A 21,628-nucleotide genomic window follows, 5' to 3' on the forward strand; every position below is an offset into this window, starting at 1 on the left:
CAACACCTCTGCAACCCCCAAGAACACTGTAGCAACTCATAGCAACAGGCTTAGCAACAGCAAGGTGTTGTGAGTGGTTTAAAGCCTGTTACTGTGAGTTGCTACAGTGTTCTTGGTGGTTGCTAGGGTGTTGTGAATGGTTTAAAGCCTGTTGCTATGAGTTGCTACACTCACAACACCTCTGCAACCACCAAGAACACTGTAGCAACTTATAGCAACAGGCTTTAAACCACTCACAACACCTTAGCAACCACCAAGAACACTGTATCAACTCATAGCAACAGGCTTTAAACCACTCACAACACCTCTGCAACCCCCAAGAACACTGTAGCAACTCATAGCAACAGGCTTAGCAACAGCAAGGTGTTGTGAGTGGTTTAAAGCCTGTTGCTATGAGTTGCTACACTCACAACACCTCTGCAACCACCAAGAACACTGTAGCAACTTATAGCAACAGGCTTTAAACCACTCACAACACCTAAGCGTTCTTGGTGGTTGCTAAGGTGTTGTGAGTGGTTTAAAGCCTGTTGCTATAAGTTGCTACAGTGTTCTTGGTGGTTGCAGAGGTGTTGTGAGTGATTTAAAGGCTGTTGCTATGAGTTGCTATAGTGTTCTTGGTGGTTGCTAAGGTGTTGTGAGTGGTTTAAAGCCTGTTGCTATGAGTTGCTACAGTGTTCTTGGTGGTTGCTAGGGTGTTGTGAATGGTTTAAAGCCTCTTGCTATGAGTTGCTACACTCACAACACCTCTGCAACCACCAAGAACACTGTAGCAACTTATAGCAACAGGCTTTAAACCACTCACAACACCTAAGCGTTCTTGGTGGTTGCTAAGGTGTTGTGAGTGGTTTAAAGCCTGTTGCTATAAGTTGCTACAGTGTTCTTGGTGGTTGCAGAGGTGTTGTGAGTGATTTAAAGGCTGTTGCTATGAGTTGCTATAGTGTTCTTGGTGGTTGCTAAGGTGTTGTGAGTGGTTTAAAGCCTGTTGCTATGAGTTGCTACAGTGTTCTTGGTGGTTGCAGAGGTGTTGTGAGTGTAGCAACTCATAGCAAGAGGCTTTAAACCATTCACAACACCCTAGCAACCACCAAGAACACTGTAACAAGTCATAGCAACAGGCTTTAAACCACTCACAACACCTATTCACTCTTTTTGTGTCCAGCCTTCTTTTATTCCCTTTGTCAGATCTTGAATGTTGAATCAGTTGTTTTACTTGCTTAAAAAGCTCATCAGTTGTTTTCATCTCCTCTGCTCCCAGTGGGCATATGGTGTGTCTCTAAGCTGTTTTCTGACAGGTTTAAGATCAGAATCTTCTTTGACAGACTGATGCATGTCAAAGTGATGTACTGTAGTTCTGATATAAAAATGTAGCCGGAGGAGTCCTCTGAGGTTTGTGACAGTATTGTCCAAATGTCACTCATCTATGACAAGCGCCTGTGATGTCCATCATCAGAAAGCTTATGAGTGATCTATAGAGTGTTACCACTGCAGTCCAGAGACTAATAATATACAGTATAAACCCTGGCGATATGTATTAGTATTGCGGTGTGTTTCAGATTTTTAACTACATATATTTTTATAGTATATATTTGGCACCCACAGATGTTGACATTTAGATTTTAAATATGTTTTTGTATTCTGATTGCACTGATGCATATTTAAATGCATTTTTATTGCTGTATATAATAATACTTTGAAACATACATGTCTCCTAAAATGTGTACTATCCCGGATAGGCATTCATTAGGCATGACTAGACATGGCAGAGTTGAATATTGCATCAGACACATATGCATTAACCCTGACAGCATCATCTGCCCAGCATGCACTAGGGATGTTGCATAAATGAGAAGTGAACATTAAATGCCAAACCCATTAATGTGAAATGCAGCTGACTTGAAGTTATATAAGATTCTTGCCTTACAGTAATTAGGTTATACTCTGCAGTAACATTGCATAAATATGGTCTTGTTATGAAACCTGCTGTTCCAGAAATGTAATACTTAAAGAGGCCATTGCTTTGTTGGCAGAATCCATTAAGAGTCTGATAAAAAATGCTCATTTACAAGAAAACACATCAGACGCACTTAAAGGGTTTGGGATCTGAGCTCTTTTAAGGTTTGCATGGGGTAAACTGTAACACTTAGACTTCAGTCTCTGGAATTGTATAAGAAACAAACTTTAAAGCTCCTATAACACATGCTGTTTCTGCTTATCTCATGTTAAAGGGTTAGTCTATTTTCTTAAAAAAAATCCAGATAATTTAATCATCACCATGTCATCTAAAATCTTGATGTGTTTCTTTGTTCAGTCGTGAAGATATTTGTGTCTTTTGAGGAAACATTCCAGGATTTTTCTCATTTTAATGGACTTTATTGGACCCCAACACTTAACAGTTTTAATGCAGTTTAAAATACCGATTTGAAAGGACTCTAAACGATCCCAAACGAGGCATAAGGGTCTTATCTAGTGAAACGATTATCATTTTTGGCTAGAAAAACAAAAAATATGCACCTCTAAACCACAACTTCTCGTCCTCCTCCGGCCCTGCGACGAGCCAGCGCGACCCCACGCAATTGCGTAAGGACGTGGAAAGGTCACGTGTTACATATATGAAATGCACATTTGCGGAAAATTTGAAACAATAAACTGACACAAAGACATTAATTTGTATAATTTCACATACAACAACATCGGAACGGTCCACTTTCTCCACACTTAGTGGCGTAGTTTCGCATACGTCATCCGTGACCTCTTGACGTGATGACGTATTGCGTGAGGTCGCGCTGGCTCGTCACACAGCCGGAGGAAGACGAGAAGTTGTGGTTTAAAAGTGCATATTTTAAATTTTTCTTGTCAAAAATGATAATCGTTTCACTAGATAAGACCCCTATGCCTCGTTTGGAATTGTTTTGAGTTTTTTGAAACTCCGTTGAAACTGCAATTTTAAATTGCATTAAAACTGTTGGGGTTGGGGTCCATTAAAATGAGAAAAATCCTGGAATATTTTCCTCAAAAGAACATCATTTCTTCTTGACTGAACAAAGAAAAACATCAACATTTTGGATGACATGCTGGTGTGTAAATTATCTGGATTTTTTTTAAGAAAATAGAGTAATCCTTTAATCTTGAGTACCTATAGAGTAGTATTACATCCTACGTATAAATATTTCATGCTCGAAAAAAACTTTCCGAAACTTGTACAAACCCTGGCGAAGTGCATTCGGCACAAAAATACTCTGTCATATGTTGACACTTTGCCTATGAAACCAGCTTTTAAACAGTGTTAAAGGAATAGTCTACTCATTTTCAATATTAAAATATGTTATTACCTTAACTAAGAACTGTTGAATCATCCCTCTATCATCTGTGTGCGTGCGTGTAAGCGCTGGAGCGCGCTGCGACGCTTTGATAGCATTTAGCTTAGCCCCATTCATTCAATTGTACCATTTAGAGATAAAGTTAGAAGTGACCAAACACATCAACGTTTTTCCTATTTAAGACGAGTAGTTATACGAGCAAGTTTGGTGGTACAAAATAAAACGTAGCGCTTTTCTAAGCGGATTTAAAAGAGGAACTATATTTTATGGCGTAATAGCACTTTTGGGAGTACTTCGACTCGCCTGAAAAGTCCGCTCCCCTTCTCACTCTCATAATGGGAGAGGGAGGGTGTTACTGCGCCGAGTCGAAGTACTCCCAAAAGTGCTATTACGCCATAAAATATAGTTCCTCTTTTAAATCCGCTTAGAAAAGCGCTACGTTTTATTTTGTACCACCAAACTTGCTCGCACAACCACTCGTCCCAAATATGAAAAACTTTGATGTGTTTGGTCACTTCTAACTTTATCTCTAAATGGTACCATTGAATGAATGAGGCTAAGCTAAATGCTATCGAAGCGTCGCAGCGCGCTCCAGCGCATACGTGCACGCACACATATGATAGAGGGATGTATCAACAATTCTTAGTTAAGGTAATAACATATTTTAATATTGAAAATGAGTAGACTATTCCTTTAATAAGTCAGAATGCATAAAATAGCTCTACCCCCCCCCCAACTCTTTTACCGCCATTGATGAGTTATCCCAAAACCAAAATAGGTTGTGCCCCGCTTTCTCCCAATATACGCAATACTCAATGCGAGTCTGTGTGTTTTAAATATGATGATGGGATCACTGAAGCGTGTTTTGTGTCTTACATTGTACAGATCTGTCTGATGGTTTTATAGCTGTCAATACAGGTTTTGTGATCTGACTGCAAGTCTGATACATGTTTACGAGGCAGATCCTGCTATTGATTTCTGACTGCTCACTATAAACAGTTCTGCACCCCTGATGCGCTTTTTAATGCACCGGGTACATAATAACTCTGGGAAATGGTTTCCTGCAACAGTTAGGTGGAAAAACTCCCCGTCTGGCACGGCACAAAGACAATGAAAATAAACCTTTATAAAACAACAGGCAGGATGGTGGTTACAAAGCTCATAAAAGTACATATTAAGACCACCTTTAGTCGTTTCAGTTTCTTGCACCATTTGTGCATTTACATCTAAGGCAAAAAAAATGTGATTCGAAAAAGATTTTTCAGAAATGCTGTCCTTCCTGCATCAGAGACGTAATGAAGAAATGAACTATAGCAGCTCGATATCTGATTCTCAGAGGGGATCTGTTTTATTAGTCTATCTTTTCTTTTATCGCACAACAACCTGAAGAACATCTACCAGTTGATTCTGTGCTCGTGTGATCTGTGTCTTTCTGTACCTGCCAAACTGAGAAATAAACCGCATGATTGTTTTTGTGTGAAGATCTTACCGTACAGGATTAGAGGATATACACAAATGTACGCTTCTAGTTTGGTGATCAGGAAGAAGTGAAGGTTTTTGTGTAATAAAATGGATAGATCTAACTCTGAATCCTGACTGAAAACTGTTGTAAAATAACTAGAAACACACTGCTGAGAGTACATTTTATTAATGGCCAAGTTATTAAGTGTTTTTTAAACAACAAAATTGAGTGTTATTTAATGGACACTAGGGGTGTCACGGTTCTTCAAATCCTTGATTCGGTTACATTTTCGATTCTAAGGTCACGGTTCGATTTGATTCTCGATTTTGAAAGCACAAAAAAAATGCAATGCCATTTTTAGACTACACCTTTATGAAATATAATATCTGACCTTGAACCAGAAGATGTCCTGCCATGTTAGTCGTGCTGCCAGTGGGAAAATATGGTACACGCACATAGCTGATCAAACAAATCTTCCTGTCAGATGAACATTCCTGTCAGTACTTTGCACCTTAAATTGCACTTTTTTTACCATCAGACAAGATTGTGAGACTCAGGGCTCAAAATTAACTTTTTTATTTGGTAGCACTGGTGCTCCCAATTTTAAAGAGTTAGGAGCACCAGCAAAAATTTTGGCGCATCCATCCAAAAATTATAAAACACCACAACTACAATGTAAATGTTAATAAATGTATTCTTTACACATCCAGGCTTTACACATCCTATGGCCAGCATTTAAAATTTGGTCTTCTATTTTATTTTTTTGCTGCATAGATTCCTAAATAATACCCAAATGCTGTTGAAATAGTATAGCAGCAATAATAATTTAACAATTACAGGTAACATGATTAAGATTACAATAGAAAATCTAGCAAACACGTAAAACACTGATTAATTGTGACATTACAAAAGTGACCTTAATATAGAAGGCTAATATATATTGGTATTGATAACTGCATACCAGGATGCTATTACTACTAAATAGGTAATGTTTTAAAAATACAACTAAAACATACCATCAGCATTGTCGTGTTCCACATCAACATGGACCACAAGGATGTTTGTCGGATGTCCATTCACCAGCGCATGCGCACATACACTATCAAACACTCTTTGACAGACAGGTCGGTGTCTCCATTAATAATGAACACATTTGTCACGACACGTCTTGTGTTTTTTGGCACTTTTGGCATGTTTAAGCAAGGTCTGGCGCTTAAAATATTTAGATTCCGCCACCAACACTGTTTTACAGGATTTACAATAAAACACAGTAAGTACAACGAGCCATTTTCATAGCGGAGCCACTCATAATCTTTAAGCCACTCTCTCCGAAAGGTTAAACGTCAAGTCTTATCTTCCGGTGGTGGAGTCGCATTTGAATACGGATCGTCATCATTAATTACAGTAGTAACATTGGCTGTAATCGGCTCGTTCTCGTCATGCTCGCGGTTCGTCTTTTCATATTTCCGCGCTTCACATACCAACGTAGCACGGCAACTAGGAATGACTGACGCTCATATTAGCCAATCTGCGGTCTTCATTAAACGCAAGAACTTAATGGTGAAATTTGATTGGTTATGTAACATTGGAGAGAACACGGAACCTGGGACAGCACCAGCACGCAGCATCTCAATCTAAGTCAAGTCGCACCACAACAAAATGGGCAGTCGCACAAATGCTCCCAAATATATTTTAAGGTCGCACAGATTCAATTTCGGTCGCATATGCGACCAAAATTGTCGCAATTTCGAGCCCTGGAGACTATACCCCAATAAGTCATGTTTAAATGCTGTTTTCATAACTCTTAAGGGGGTCGCACACCGGACGCACAGTGCCGGGTCGCATCGAGTCGCGTCTAGGACAACTCAGAGGTAACGTAAACCAGAAGTGCACATTAAATATTGCGAGCTTCGTCAAATAGCGTCTACTTCAAAACGCAAAATATCCGTTAGCAGCCTAAACGTTAATGATTTGGGACAAATACAATGTAATGTAATGTTAAACTATGTGAGTGGCGCTCTGTGGCGCAACAGGGATTTGTGCAACTTCCTGAGTCATAGCTGGGCGGTGCGGACAGGCACCACCTGTCGGCGCCGATGTGCGTATACTCATAAAAAGCGATGTGTTCGATTTTTTTAGAACGGCACTGCGCAGCGCTGAGCTGTGCGTCCGATGTGCGATCCCCTTGAAGCAACTGAAATAAGTTGTTGTGTCTCCTGCATCTGCCATGCTATCTTTTGACTGGCTGTAGCTAGCTAAGTTAGAGGAGGTTGACTCGCAGCAGTAAACCACTTTTTTCCCGCTTGGCAAGACGACTGGACGTGACATGGGGTGTGGCAGAATCGACGATTCCATTTTTTAATTCGAAGTTCGAGGTTGTGACTTTATTTCGATCGATTTCGATTTAAAATCGTGACACCCTTAATGGACACATTGCTTATCAGGGTTATTATCATCATTATTTTCATTGTTATAATCAATTTAACTGCTTATTAAACATTATTAAAGGGGACAGAGAATGAAAAACCATTTTTACCATGTCTTTGTTATATAATGGTAGTCTACCCACATTCACAAACATACAAAAAGTGCTAAACATGCTAAACATCTCAGTCTCGTAGAAATTCCTCTTTTAGAAATGTCAGCCAGATAACAGCCCAATCTGAAAAACTGATGCTTATGACATCACAGGCATCTAACTGCCCATCCACTTTAAAATAATTGGCTACATTTTTTGAGTGGCAGCAAAGTCAGCCAATCAGTAATGAGATTGCAAGTTAAGCCAGTAGGGGGAGCCAAATAGGTGCAAAACCACTTGTTTGAAATCCCCCACCCTAATAGAGCTATCTGAGAGAGCAGGCACGTGCACACATAGACATCAAAGGGGGCTTGAGCACCTGCCCTTTTTATTCCTGGAGAGAAAGTGCCCTTTTTTTCTGGGGTGCTTTAAAAAAAACAATATTATGATCTTTATTCATATAACAACTGATGTCTGTCTGTTTCTTGTGTTTTTTACTTGTTGCTAATTTAACATGAATTTATTCAGGAATCGTTTAAATGAGATTTAAACTCTTATATAAAGAAAAATAGCGCTATTTGTGGCACACAAACGGTTAACAGATGAGTCCCGCCTACAAAATTCACATCGCTAATATGGTTGGCTTTACCTTTCCTTAGTCCCGCCTCTCTAACTTACTTATAGTTATGATTGGATTGTCTACACTCGTGCTGCATCATTCGCGCTTCAAGCGCCAATTGCTCAGCCTGCCCTGAACGAGACGCGATCATGTGCATGATTATGCAGGCATCTACCGGTAAGTGTGTGAGGAAGAAAGCATTCTTGTATTAACAGTTTTATACCAAAATATGGGACACGTTGTTACACATAACGATTCAGGGACATTGTTTTCCATGGCAATCCCATATTAACCTGAAGAGTTGCAAACTTGTAACAGTGTGTAGTTTAAACAGACTGCTCATAAAATAATAAAGCACAAACAATAAAATAATTGCTAACTACAGTAGTAAGCTTTTTTGTTTGCGTTTTTTGTAATGTCTGTTAAATAAGTATAATGTGTTATACTGGAGTGCTGGAGTAGATTGGGAAGAAATCTGATGGTTCAGTATTTTACTTGCCCAGTCTGAATTTTCACTGACATCACAAAAAAGTAAAATATAAAATACAAATAAAATAGGCCTAATCTATATTTGTTGTTTCTGACATGTGTAACCCTGATAAATATGAAACCTAAGATTAAAGGTGCCATAGGATGTGTTGTCATAATATGTTAAATTGTTCTTTGACAATTACAAAGAAGGTATGTTGCTTTATTAAGCGCAAAAGTTATCCAGAAACGGTTTTACATGTCTATATACAACCCTAGAATTTGTCATTTGAATTATATGGTCTATTTTTGCCCTATTTGAAAGGGTCATGAATAATAATGTTGAGCTCTGCTCTGATTGCTCTGCTCTGAGGCTCATGCCAGAAGCTCACATTAGTAAACAGACCTTATATTTTGAGCCCTTATCAGACAAAAATACATTTTGAGTAACAACTAAAAACTAATCAGCTAAACATTAGCATTTATTGGCATGTAGCGCTAACTCAGTCGTCAAAACTTTGTTTTAGCATTTTAACAAATTTGTAATTAATGTGTAATATAATGTTTTCAAAACATGCACATTGTGTAATGGCTTCCTTTGCTGCTCTATAAACCTAGAGTACTAAGGAGACCATGGTGTCTGTGTGAACTGATTATTTTGTAGACATCTTTTGAAAATTTAACAATTGTGTGAGTTTGAGGAAGATAAAACTTTTTTAATAATTTTTTAAAAAAGGAAGTCAGAATTGCGTTAATATATATACTTTTTGTTTAAAAAAAAAAGAAAAAAATTGTCAGGAATGGTGGTGGATGAACCCAAGTGCAGACAGCTCTCAACTCAAAAGACTTTTATTAATAAACAAAAACTCCCTCGAGGGGGTAAACAAGACAAGAATTAAATAAAACCACGACAAGACTCCTGACGGTGTCACACAAAAACATACAATGATACCACAAAGACAAGAGACACAATGGCATTAAAATAGGGAAACTAATTAGGGGACAACAACAAACAGGTGAGGAAACTAATCATACATAATTAGGAAACAGGAGGGTAAGGTTAAGACTAAAGACAGGAGAGCATGCGGTACACCAAACATAAACACAGACCACATGACTCTCCACACAGACACAGAACACGTATATGGGGGTGTCAGGATCCCGGCACCAGAAACAAGACAAAATACACTTAATAACATTCGGGATCCTGACACTACCCTTCCCTTAAGGGTTGCCACATGGCAACCCAACACAACAGTACATGACAAAAACAATAAACAAAGTCCAACGGCCAGAAGGCCGACAGTGCCCAATGTCCGGACCCCCGAAAACAAGACGGGACAGACGGTCTCCGCCCAGGAAGTGGGCCCGGAACCCAGCACCGCTCGGCCCGCCGACCCCGAACAGGACACAGGACATGCCGTACAGGAACGCTCGCGGGGCTCACTGACCAGTGAGCATCCTGGAGCTTGCTGGCCGATCCTCTGTCGCGGGGCTCGCTGAACAGAGCTCCATCGCGGTGACACTCCGCCGAACAAACACTCCCACGGGATCCGCTGACCAGGAACTTCCCGCAGACCACGCCATCCTGGCACTTCTCCGCGGGGCTCACCGACCAGCCCACTCCCGTGGGGCTTGTCGATCTGGATCCGTCCCGCGGAGCTCCCCGAACAGGAACACACCCGCGAAGCTCGTCGACCAGTAGCCCTACCGTAGACGCCACCGATCAGGAACACACCCGCGGGGCTCACTGCGCGGCCACAGGAACACAACTCCACAGACAACGGCAGGACTGGACAGACATCAGGACAAAGCAGGACTGGACGGACAACAGCAGACTCGACGACATCAGGTAAAAAACAAAACAAAAGAGCTGTCTGCTGGGTTCAAGTGTGGTGGTATCATTCTGTCAGGAATGGTGGTGGATGAACCCAAGTGCAGACAGCTCTCAACTCAAAAGACTTTTATTAATAAACAAAAACTCCCTCGAGGGGGTAAACAAGACAAGAATTAAATAAAACCACGACAAGACTCCTGACGGTGTCACACAAAAACATACAATGATACCACAAAGACAAGAGACACAATGGCATTAAAATAGGGAAACTAATTAGGGGACAACAACAAACAGGTGAGGAAACTAATCATACATAATTAGGAAACAGGAGGGTAAGGTTAAGACTAAAGACAGGAGAGCATGCGGTACACCAAACATAAACACAGACCACATGACTCTCCACACAGACACAGAACACGTATATGGGGGTGTCAGGATCCCGGCACCAGAAACAAGACAAAATACACTTAATAACATTCGGGATCCTGACAAAAAATATACATAATTATGAAAGGTGCCCTTTATTTCACTTGAGCCCCTGCCCCTCAAAATGTCTGTGCACGTCCCTGTGAGAGAGGTTTTTAAGAAGCTTCTAAGCCATTACAGACACAAACAAAAAAAAATTGTCTACATGTCACATCACAGAACAAGGATAAATACTCCGTTCAACCATTCTACACTGAAAAAAGTGTTTCATTGGATCAAAGTAAAACTTTTGCGTCAACTTGTTACAACTAATTACTTTACTTTTTATCAACCTAAATTTTTTACTTTGAACAGAATGAACTATCCATTACTTGGCCAAAGCAAAAAGTATCTTTGAATCAAATACATTTTTTAAGTTAATGAAATGTCAAAATATACTTTGTCTTAATGCATTAACGTAATTATTTTACTTTGTATTTGGTTGGATATTTGGTTAGATGTAAAGTAAAATAATTAGGTTAATGCATTAAGACAAAGTATATTTTGACATTTAATTAAACTTAAAAAATGTATTTGATTCAAAGATACTTTTTGCTTTGGCCAAGTAATGGATAGTTCATTCTGTTCAAAGTAAAAATTTTAGGTTGATAAAAAGTAAAGTAATTAGTTGTAACAAGTTGACGCAAAAGTTTTACTTTACATGTAACCAAATATCCAACCAAATACAATTTAAAATATTAATTTAATATAAATAAAAATTATTTACTTTCAAAATGTAATGGATAGTTCATTCTGTTCAAAGTAAAAATTTTAGGTTGATAAAAAGTAAAGTAATTAGTTGTAACAAGTTGACGCAAAAGTTTTACTTTACATCTAACCAAATATCCAACCAAATACAATTTAAAATATTAATTTAATATATAAAAAAATTTTTACTTTCAAAATGTGTAATTTTACCATCTGTCTAAGATGAATGACTTCAAGCATCAAACTTTTGACAAATTATTTTGTCATAATACACATGTTTTTACAAATACACACTGTCTAACAATGTAAACACATTATAATCATGACAATTTGTCATAAAACACTTCAACAATGTGTATAGTATTGTTATAAAAACACTTAATGTATAACAGTTTTTAGTATTTGTAGACACACTGGATAAAATGTAAATTCTAAATAAGAATCAGTTATGGTTTATAGATAAACAATCAAGATAAAACAAATCAGGTTTAGTAAACAGTATTACAGTTAATGTTGTATAAAAGGCTCAAAAAAATTTACCTTCAGTAGCTGGGTCAAAGGAAAAAAAATGTACTCCTGCAGTTTTGAAGAGGGGTTCTGCACCCTTCGGCTCATCTGCTTACTGTCCACATCCATGACATTTTTTTTGAAAGGCTTTAAAAGTTATATTTGAGTCCATCAAGATGTTTTAAGTTCAGTTCAAATGAGTCCAAACATGCACATGCAAAAGAGGGCAACTCATTTATTACTCCACACCGTCAATGAAAATGGAAATGTCCAGTGCAGGATTAAGAGCATCACTTTCACGGATCACAAAAAATTCCATGGTGGTCTTTTTGAATTCCCTCTCCGCTTCTTCCCTCTGGTCAGCCTAAAAACATACAAGAACAGAGACCAATTTAGGGACTGTGCATAGATATGTACACTAGATGTCGCCTTGGCTACGGCAGTTCATTGGACCGAATGCGTCAAACAGAGCCGCCATCTTAAAACAGGGGAATCCCGCATCAGCGTCATTGTAGGCAATGGTGTAACAGAAATAAAATCACCATAAATCGTCATGAACGCGATTTTCTTTTGGTTCGTTTCAGCAGTCAGACATTTATTTAGCATTTAGTACAGGGAAAAATAAAAGTTTTGATTTTATGAAAATGTACTTTTTCTAACTGTAATGCATAGTGCTAGTAGCCCTTTCATCCATGCGCAGCACAAAAGTCTGGCATCGTTCATGAATTTGAAGTACAGGCGGAAATAGCTGCTTTACCTAGCTACTTCCTATGACAAGACCCCTGTTCCAAGATGGCGGCGGTTTTGACGCATACTCAGAGAACCAAGGCAACATCTAGTGTATATATCTATGGGGACTGTGGAGGAAGAAAACACCCCTTCATCTGAAAATGTATTACACAATTTTGTTTGCTTTCCTACTATGGAGGTCAATGTAGAGCCCAAACGTCTGTTGCTAACTTTCATTAAAATATCTTAATTTGTGTTCAGCGTAAAAATAAAATGTGTACGGTTTATAACAAGAGGAGAGTAAGTGATGACAAAATGTTCATTTTTTATTGCATGGACACAAAACCAATGCAGGTAAATGGGGGGGCTCTTAACAACCTTCTTCAAAATATCAGCCTGTGTGATTTCTTCCACAGAACACAAAAGAATGTGTAAATAACACAATTACTTGAACTACTTTTAAAGGAATAGTCTACTCTTTTGCCATATTAAACTATGTTATTACCTCAACCTAGACGAATTAATACATACCTATCTTTTTTCAATGCCTGCACTGTACAGCGCGTTGTGAATGTGTTAGCATTTAGCCTAGCCCCATTCATTCCTATGGTACCAAAAAAAAGTTTTATTTTGTTGCACCATACTAACTGGTATAACTCCTCATGTAACAGTCTTTAAATAGGGAAAACATGGAAGTGTTTGGTGGCTTCCCTGTTTGGTACCATAGGAATGAATGGGGCTAGGCTAAATGCTAACACATTCACAACGCACTGTACAGTGCACGCATTGAAAAAAGATAGATATGTATTAATTCGTCTAAGTTGAGGTAATACCATAGTTTAATATGGCAAACGAGTAGACTATTCCTTTAAGCGATATTGCACAACCAAATCAAAATTTTTCCATGTTTTATTCACCATCAAGGCTTGAGAAGACCTCTGTTAAAGGAATAGTCTACTCATTTTCAATATTAAACTATGTTATTACCTTAACTAAGAAGAGTTGATACATCCCTCTATCATCTGTGTGCGTGCACGTAAGCGCTGGAGCGCGCTGCGACACTTTGATAGCATTTAGCTTAGCCCCATTCATTCAGTAAGTAAATTGTGAGTAAATTATAAGATGTTCATGACTTTCTTCAGTCAAAAATAAATTAAGGTTTTGATGAAAACATTCCAGGATTATTCTCCATATAGAAGACTTCAATAATGCCCAAATGGCTAAAGGTAAAAATGACAGTTTCAGTGCAGCTTCAAAGGGCTTTAAACTATACCAGATGAAAAATAAGTGTCTTATCAAAGAAATGATCGGCCGTTTAAAAAAAATACAACTGTATTTGGTTTATAGACACAAATGATCGCCTTGCTTCAGCTTTCTGTATTCTTCAAAGAGCTTACGCTGTATGTCCTACGCCAGGGCTATTCAAATCTTACCCTGGAGGGCCGGATCACTACAGAGTTTAGGTCCAACCCTAATCAAACTTACCCACCTGTGATTGTCTAGTGATCATGAGGATGTCACAGGTCGGAGAAACGGACCACCCGTCGCTGGTCACGCTCCTCGTACCTGTGACAGATTTGGCGTAGTCGGCAGTCCACCCCGGGTTGAGCGACCAAGGCCCCCCAATGGCCTACCACGTATTTAAAGACCCTACTCGATTTTACCTGTCACCAAGAAGAGCCCGTTCTAGGGACTAAAATTGTTTGGCAGGGGGGGATGTCACATGGTGACTATTATAGGGCGGAACCAAAAGCGACGAAGATTGGTTCTGCCCGAAGATGGTTTCCGCCCAGGCCGAACATTTCAAACACCAGTACTTCCAGTACTTGTTCCAATGGCAACACAATCGGGGCTCTACGAGCCACAGGTGAGAAGAACTGAGGTGGTGATTTGTGACTGGAGGATGTGTGAAGATGGGACAGATAAATAGAGTGGCAGAAACACCAGAGAGAGGAGTTGATTTTCGGGGCGAGCTCCGCTCCGCCAAAGGCGGACCAGAACTCACACTTCCTTTGAAGAGTCTAGAGCGCCGTTGATCCGGGGATCGCTTTAAAAGCGAGCGGAAAGAGTGCGGGGCCAAGAGAGGCCAAAAGGAAGGAGTTATGGCTGTATATTACAGGAGCACCATGGAAAAAGTGCTTGTCTCTGCGATTGTTGTGTGGTGCATGGTCACGGAGACCGATCCGGTGTGGAAAGAGCGGAGGCCTGGGCGAAGTCTTTATAAGAAGAAACAGAGTAACATTGGAGAATACTCACCGGAGTTGTCGTCGAGGACGATCTACAGCGGCGGAAAAGCTGTAAACAGGAACAAGAACAGCAGAGAGTCATCAGGGAGTGTGAGTAACAAGCTACGTTTATCACGAAGTATTAAGAAGAGTGCATTACCTGATGTGTGTTGTGAGTTTGATAATGTGGTATTGAAGAGGGTATATTACCTGACGTGTGTTGTGAGTCTAGCACACAGAGTTGTGGCCCCACTGTGGAGAGAAGCGTGGGTGAGCCGAGGAGTACAACTAGGAGTAAACACGGGAGGTCCGGCGTCCATCCTGTAGGCACTTTTCCCCCTCCACCGAGAATAACGCCCAAGCAACTCAGTCCTTAGTCACTTAAAGTGTGTGGAGTGTCGTGGGTGAGTCTTTGTCTTCATTGTGTGTGTGTACACTTAAAGCTTGCAGTGTAGTGCTGTGCTTGTGATGACAGAAGCCGTTTCGAGTCCAGAGGAATCGTGAGGAGATTACAGCACGTTGAGGCTAATGGAGCGTGGGTTAAAGGTAGTTCCCAATAGGATTTCCTCAGTATAAAGTGACGGATCCTTTTCCTGGCTCTGAAAGAGGGGAGTGGTGAAGTGTACCTGCATACCAGTGTGAGTAAACCATCTTGTAATTATTGTTCTTGGACGAAGGGTTACTGTTATAACGTCTTCATACGATAACCATCCTTGTGTGGAGCCTCTTCAAAGGTTCGCCCCTGCTCAGTATCTCTGGAATCGTAAGTGGAGGAGGAGCAAGGGGAGCGTTCAGCTCTGCACGACCATACCCAAGTCGAATGCACCCTGTGTTGAACACCGCCCTGTAAGCCCACTGCCCCAGAGCGAAAGTTGTGTGGAATAACCATTGTGTTTGAGCGAGAAGTTAAAGTCCCAGCCACCTGTGTAACACTTACCTCTGCTTACAAGCCACAAACCTGAGGAGGAACAGTTAAAGTCCCAGTCACCTATGTAATTCTTACCTCAGCTTACAGCCACGAACCTGAGGAGGAAAAGTTCCCAGTCCCCTGTGTAATTCTTACCTCTGCTTACAGCCACGAACCTGAGGAGGAAAAGTTAAAGTTCCCAGTCACCTGTGTAATTCTTACCTCTGCTTACAACCACGAACCCAAACCTGAGGAGGAAAAGTTAAAGTTCCCAGTCACCTGTGTAATTCTTACCTCTGCTTACAGCCACAAACCTGAGGAGGAAAAGTTAAAGTTCCCAGTCACCTGTGTAATTCTTACCTCTGCTTACAGCCACGAACCTGAGGAGGAAAAGTTAAAGTTCCCAGTCCCCTGTGTAATTCTTACCTCTGCTTACAGCCACGAACCTGAGGAGGAAAAGTTAAAGTTCCCAGTCACCTGTGTAATTCTTACCTCTGCTTATAGCCACCATTTTAAATCTTTAAATAAAAGTTGTTAGATTTTAATTCTTTGTCTGTCTGGTCATTGGGGTGTTTTGGGACCTTCTCGGGGTGGAAATAGGAGGAGCGTGACCCGCGACAGGGGCGGTCCGCTTCTTCGACCTGTGACAAGGATTGGCTTGCTCAGGTGTGTCTGATCAGGGTTGGAGCTAAACTCTGCAGTGCTCTGGCCCTCCAGGGTAAGATTTGAATAGCCCTGTCCTACGCCTTCCCTATTCTACTTACAGAAAAAACAGAACTGGTGTTGCGTGCGTTTGTTCCGTAAGTAGAATAAGAAAGGCGTAGGACATACAGCGTAAATTCTCTGAAGAATACTTCAGCCATTTGTGTGTAATTGAAGTCCACTATATATGGAGAATAATCCTGGAATGTTTTCATCAAAAACCTTAATCTCTTTTATTTAGTGAAGAAAGAAAGTCTTGAACGTGAGTAAATTATGAGGAATGGTTAATTCAGAAGTGGGCTAATACTTTAATTGCTGTAGCGTGCATATGTAAGCGTTTAGCTTAGCACCATTCATTCCTTAGGATCCAAACAGCATGCAGTCACACCATCATACCTGACTAGTCCCCCTTTTTTTAGAATTTGAGGGAGAGTTCTGATGATGTTACTGCGACCGAGGTCCGAGTGCTGCAAACTAAGTGCTCTTCTGCCATACAATATAGTTCTCACTTTTTATCCGCTTAGAAAATCACCAGGTTTTATTTTGTGCCACCATACTTACTCATGTAACTACTCATGTAACAGTCTTTAAATAGGGAAAACATGGAAGTGTTTGGTGGCTTCTAAATGTATCCCTGTTTGGAACCTAAGGTATGAATAGGGCTAGGCTAAATGCTAACACATTTACGACACACTGTACAAAGATTAAGTGTACTTATTGAAAAAAGATAGGAATGGATTAATTTGTCTAAGTTGAGGTAAGAACATAATAAAATATTGAAAAACTGTGTTGTTTTCCTTTAAAGGGATAGTTAACCTTAAAATGAAAATTCTGTCATCATCTACTCATCCCCATGTTCTTCCGAACCTGCACAAATGTATCTTCTCTGAAGAACACAAAAGAAGATACTTTGAGAAATGATGGTAAACACACAGCATAGTGTTCATTGACTTCTATAGTAGGAAAAATATTTTGGAAGTATTGTGATAAATGAAGAAAATATTTTGATAAATGATGGTAAGCACACAGTTGACGTTACCCATTAAATTCCATCATATTTCTTAATCCTACTATGGAAGTTAATGGTCACTATCTGCTGTGTGTTTACCATCATTTTTTTCAAAATATCTTCTTTTGTGTTCATCAGCAAAAAGAAATTCATACAGGTTTAGAACAACATGAGGATGAGTAAATGATGACAGATTTTTTATCTTAAAGGTGCAGTGTGTAAATTTAAGCAGTATCTAGTGGTGAGGTTGCGAATTGCAACCAATGGCTCAGTTCATTGATCACTCCTCACTTTTGAAATGCATAGAGAAGCTACGGACAACTTGGTAAAAAAAGTTTGTCCGTTAAGGGCTTCTGTAGAAACATGGCGGCACAAAATGGCGGCTTCCATGTAAGGGGACCCTCTGTGTTTGTAGATAAAAACATCTCATTCTAAGGTATAATAAAAACATAACGGTTCATTGTGAAAGGTCTTTATACACCCCTGACAATATAGTTTTGTATATTATTTTGGATTTCTGTCAAGAGTTTCTTCTAAAAATTACACACTGCACCTTTAAGGTGAACTATCCCTTTAAGGCAAACATGGTTGGAGAAACTTTCAGTAGTTTGCATTGTCTACATTACCTGGTATTCTTTGATCAGACAGCTTGCATCTTCACCAAAGTACATGAATCAGGCACTTCAGCAGGCTTTCTCTTCTGATTTCTATGTCCAGACTCTACAAAATGTTCAAGATGTATTGTTTATTTTAGACCAAAATACTACTAAATTAATTGCCACAAGCAATTTTGTTCGCATGCAACCAATACCTGATCCATAACTTTAATAGTGTCCTTAGTTTTTCATGGAGGACTCCACCTTTGGTCCTAATAACATGAGAGCTCTGTCTGTCCAAAGAGGCCATAAATCTTGATTTTCAAGGTAAGATCGTGGTGCACATTTCTGCATTAATCTGAAAGTAAGAGAAACAGAAAATACACTTCTGAAAACATTATTTCTAGAACTAGTTGTAAAAATAGATATACACAAAAAACATTTAATGAATATATAATTAGAGCATCTAAAACATTTTCAAAAGCACTACATCCTATGGTAAAAACTATGGTTAATTCAGTACAAGTCAAATTTTAACATTTTATAATAAAATAAATGCTTTTACCTCCTCTGGCAATCTTTCTTGCAGTTCTTGAACAGTAGGTTGGTTTTCCACAATCTCTTGTCTGCGTAAGGCAAACGTCTTTGTCATAATGTTTGCTGATGTCTATCCAGGGATGGGATATGATTGGCCTTAACAAATAATAGATAATTGCTAGACATTTACATGTTCACTACATCTTGTGACATAAACAAAAGTTTTTATTTAAAAAAGAATACTGTGGAGATCATTTTGTTTGTATGGGCCGTGTCAAGAACCGAAAGATTTTATGTTTGCTCTTCTCTGCACGTGTGCAGTTTTGAGTGCATAATTACACAGAAACGGAGCGCGAATTTCAAACAGCGCTTCCGGAAGGAGATGCAGTATAAACAGTCGCATTGCTCTATTGGCCAAATGCATTTTAATCGACTACAGTATGAGGCAAAGTAGCAAAACTGTCGCTAAAGTTTACACATCAAGAGTTCTGATCTTTGAAGGGCATAGAGACACATTCATCTGCATGAGTATAGAAACTGCTCACGCTAGCGCCTTTTTGCGGTGAAATTACTTCAAATCACTTTGGTATTAACATCTGCAAGCCTTTAAAACACGTGCAAATGATTAAACGTTTCCTAATTTAATTTGCGCATTACTCCGCGAATCGCATGTGAGCCGAACCGTCATGCTCAATCAACTGCGATCCGACCGGTACACCACTAAGTAATACTAACCGTATGTAAAACAACAGTACAATCACACATGTATAATGGTAATAATACGCCAAAACGTATGTTTAAAATTACTTACCAATTTTCTTGAATCCCATTGTACCACGCGGAGTTCATCCATCGGTGCAGTGTATAACAAGATGGCGGAAAGCTGAACTTCAGCTGTACGTCGCGACGCACCAGCAGGATGACGTTACGCAAGTCACGTGACAATGGAAACTAATATTTTTAATTTAATTTACAGAAATGTATTTACTTTACACCAACAGGACTTACTTTTAATTTAAATCAAACACATTTTTTACATAAAACTGATGGCTGGACAGAAAATGTATTTTTTTTAGTTAGATCAAATATAAAAACTTCTTTAGAGTAATGACATGCGTTGTGCACTTTTTTCAGTGTATGTCACCTTTAAGTGGGGGGTTAAAGCTATTTCATGCATTCTGTTTAAAAGTAGGCAAAGTGTCAAAAAAGCAGGACGTGTGGCGAGTATTTCTGTGGCGAATGCACTTCGAAAGGGTTCGTACAAGTTTTTTCGAACATGAAAGATTTATACCTACAATCTTTCTTTTATGGGCAATTTCAGTGCAGAAAGTACAGTGGAAGTCCATATATGGGCACTTTAACTAGAATATCGAACGCACACACCAACGAAGAGGTGACACAAAATCAACATCACCAAAAAAGTGTGTTGTTTGTGAGGAAAATTTAAGCTTGTTCAGCTTCCCAGTGAACCCGGCATTACAGAAACAATGGAGTTAGTATGTTTATTCGCGCAAAATTGTGCTTGTTTGTTTATTTAATGCTGGATTTCATTGAGTGGCAGGCTTTAAGTAAAACTGCATCAAATGTCTGTGTTTTGTTGCCGATTCGCGCGTAAATGCGTATAACGTAAACGACATGAACATTTAGTGAATCATAAGGTATCCAGACAATTTAGGTATAATGTTTTGTGTGTGTGCTTGATCGTGACTTCGCCGTTGTAAGCCTCCAGGAGCTCGAGCTTATTCGGAAAGAATTGGTAGAGCTGATTTGTCTTTTATAAATCGGATAAAACTTAAGACTCTTTGGCTATATGAAGGAGCAGAAACAGCATGGTATATTGCATTAGCAGCACGTAGTTCATTGGTTCGATTTTACACATACTGATAAAATGTATAAATTGATTAACAAACAAATGGACATAAAGTATTGATTTGAGGCATGTATGTGAGTTTGAGTAAAGAGACCACAGAAACAAGAAACTAGCAGTGTGGAAGATGTACGAGGTCATGATACAAAAATATCTGACCGCTCAATGCCACCAACCGATCGTCATAAATCATTTCAGAGAGTTGTGTAGTAAGCACTGATATTTTACTGTTAAATTCATTATGGGATGATTATTTTTTAAGCTGTCTGTTAATTACAACTACAGTTGCTTTAATATTGCTCATTCAACGTCTCTGAGGAGGGAACCGAGCAATCACCATGCCTGCTAAATAACTTATTTGCATAATTTTCTACTTAAATTACAGAAAACTGATTGTTCACTGCGTTTTTTTTATATTTTCAGTATAATTATTGGAAGATGAAAGAAGTCTGTGATATTTCTGTTATTTAAAAGCCCTCATAATTTTTACTGGTGTATTAATTGAATATTCCCTTGTATAACAATAGGATGTTAATTGAATACTAATTTACTGAAGAAGAAAATAATCTTGTAACAGGAATCTGAAATAGAAGAAAGAACAGGCTTGTGTTTTTGAAGCTAAATGCATTCAGTCAAAATTAATTTTTTATATAATAGGTGAGTCGGCCCCTAGTGATCGATGCCCAGGTGATTTTCCTCCAGCCCAGCAGACCTGTGAGATGGCCTGTCCAGAAGACTGTGTGCTGGGAGATTGGGGTTCCTGGTCTCCGTGTTCACAATCATGTTCCAGTAAACATTTTGAGGGAAGGCAGACTCGCTCTCGTCCTATCCTGGCTCTTCCTGGGAAGCGTAGGTTCACACACGTTAAAACATTTGGACTGCAAACATGTAAAACAGCATTGGTTTAAAAAGGGATTAGCCCTGTCCTTGGGTTGTTATTTAACCTACCGTATGCTGGGTTGTTTCAACCCAAAATGCTGGGTTGTTTTAACCCATTGTTGGGTCAAATATAAATATTTGGGTTAATTTAGCTTGTCCCTTTTTGACCTAACACTGGGTTGAAAATAAGTGTGTACTTGTGCAGCATATTACAAAATCATAATCTGTTTTTTTACTAGAAACACTGCAAAAAAAGATTTTCAAGAAAATAAATTC

At 39.2% G+C, this 21,628-nt stretch overlaps 1 protein-coding gene and 2 long non-coding RNA genes across 6 annotated transcripts in view; 1 reads left to right on the forward strand and 2 right to left on the reverse strand.

Annotated features, from left to right (window-relative positions):
* thsd7bb (thrombospondin, type I, domain containing 7Bb) overlaps positions 1-21,628 on the forward strand; it is a 172,754-nt gene that overhangs the window by 118,485 nt on the left and 32,641 nt on the right. For all 4 annotated transcript variants that reach the window (XM_073876172.1, XM_073876171.1, XM_073876170.1 and 1 more), the window contains one exon: positions 21,131-21,322. In XM_073876172.1, coding sequence (XP_073732273.1) covers positions 21,131-21,322 — 192 coding nt within the window. The remainder of the gene's footprint in view (positions 1-21,130; positions 21,323-21,628) is intronic.
* Positions 11,336-19,669, reverse strand: LOC141369488 (uncharacterized). Its single transcript, XR_012373245.1, has 5 exons — positions 19,418-19,669; positions 18,635-18,762; positions 18,285-18,427; positions 18,100-18,193; positions 11,336-12,265 (listed from the first exon to the last, which is right to left on the reverse strand). It is a non-coding gene; the product is annotated as an uncharacterized lncRNA (long non-coding RNA).
* Positions 21,182-21,628, reverse strand: part of LOC129427828 (uncharacterized) — a 53,288-nt gene continuing 52,841 nt past the window's right edge. Inside the window, exon 5 of the long non-coding RNA XR_012373246.1 lies at positions 21,182-21,313. This is a non-coding gene — a long non-coding RNA (uncharacterized lncRNA). The remainder of the gene's footprint in view (positions 21,314-21,628) is intronic.

This window comes from Misgurnus anguillicaudatus, chromosome 14 (assembly GCF_027580225.2).
Source record: "Misgurnus anguillicaudatus chromosome 14, ASM2758022v2, whole genome shotgun sequence".
NCBI lineage: Eukaryota > Metazoa > Chordata > Actinopteri > Cypriniformes > Cobitidae > Misgurnus > Misgurnus anguillicaudatus.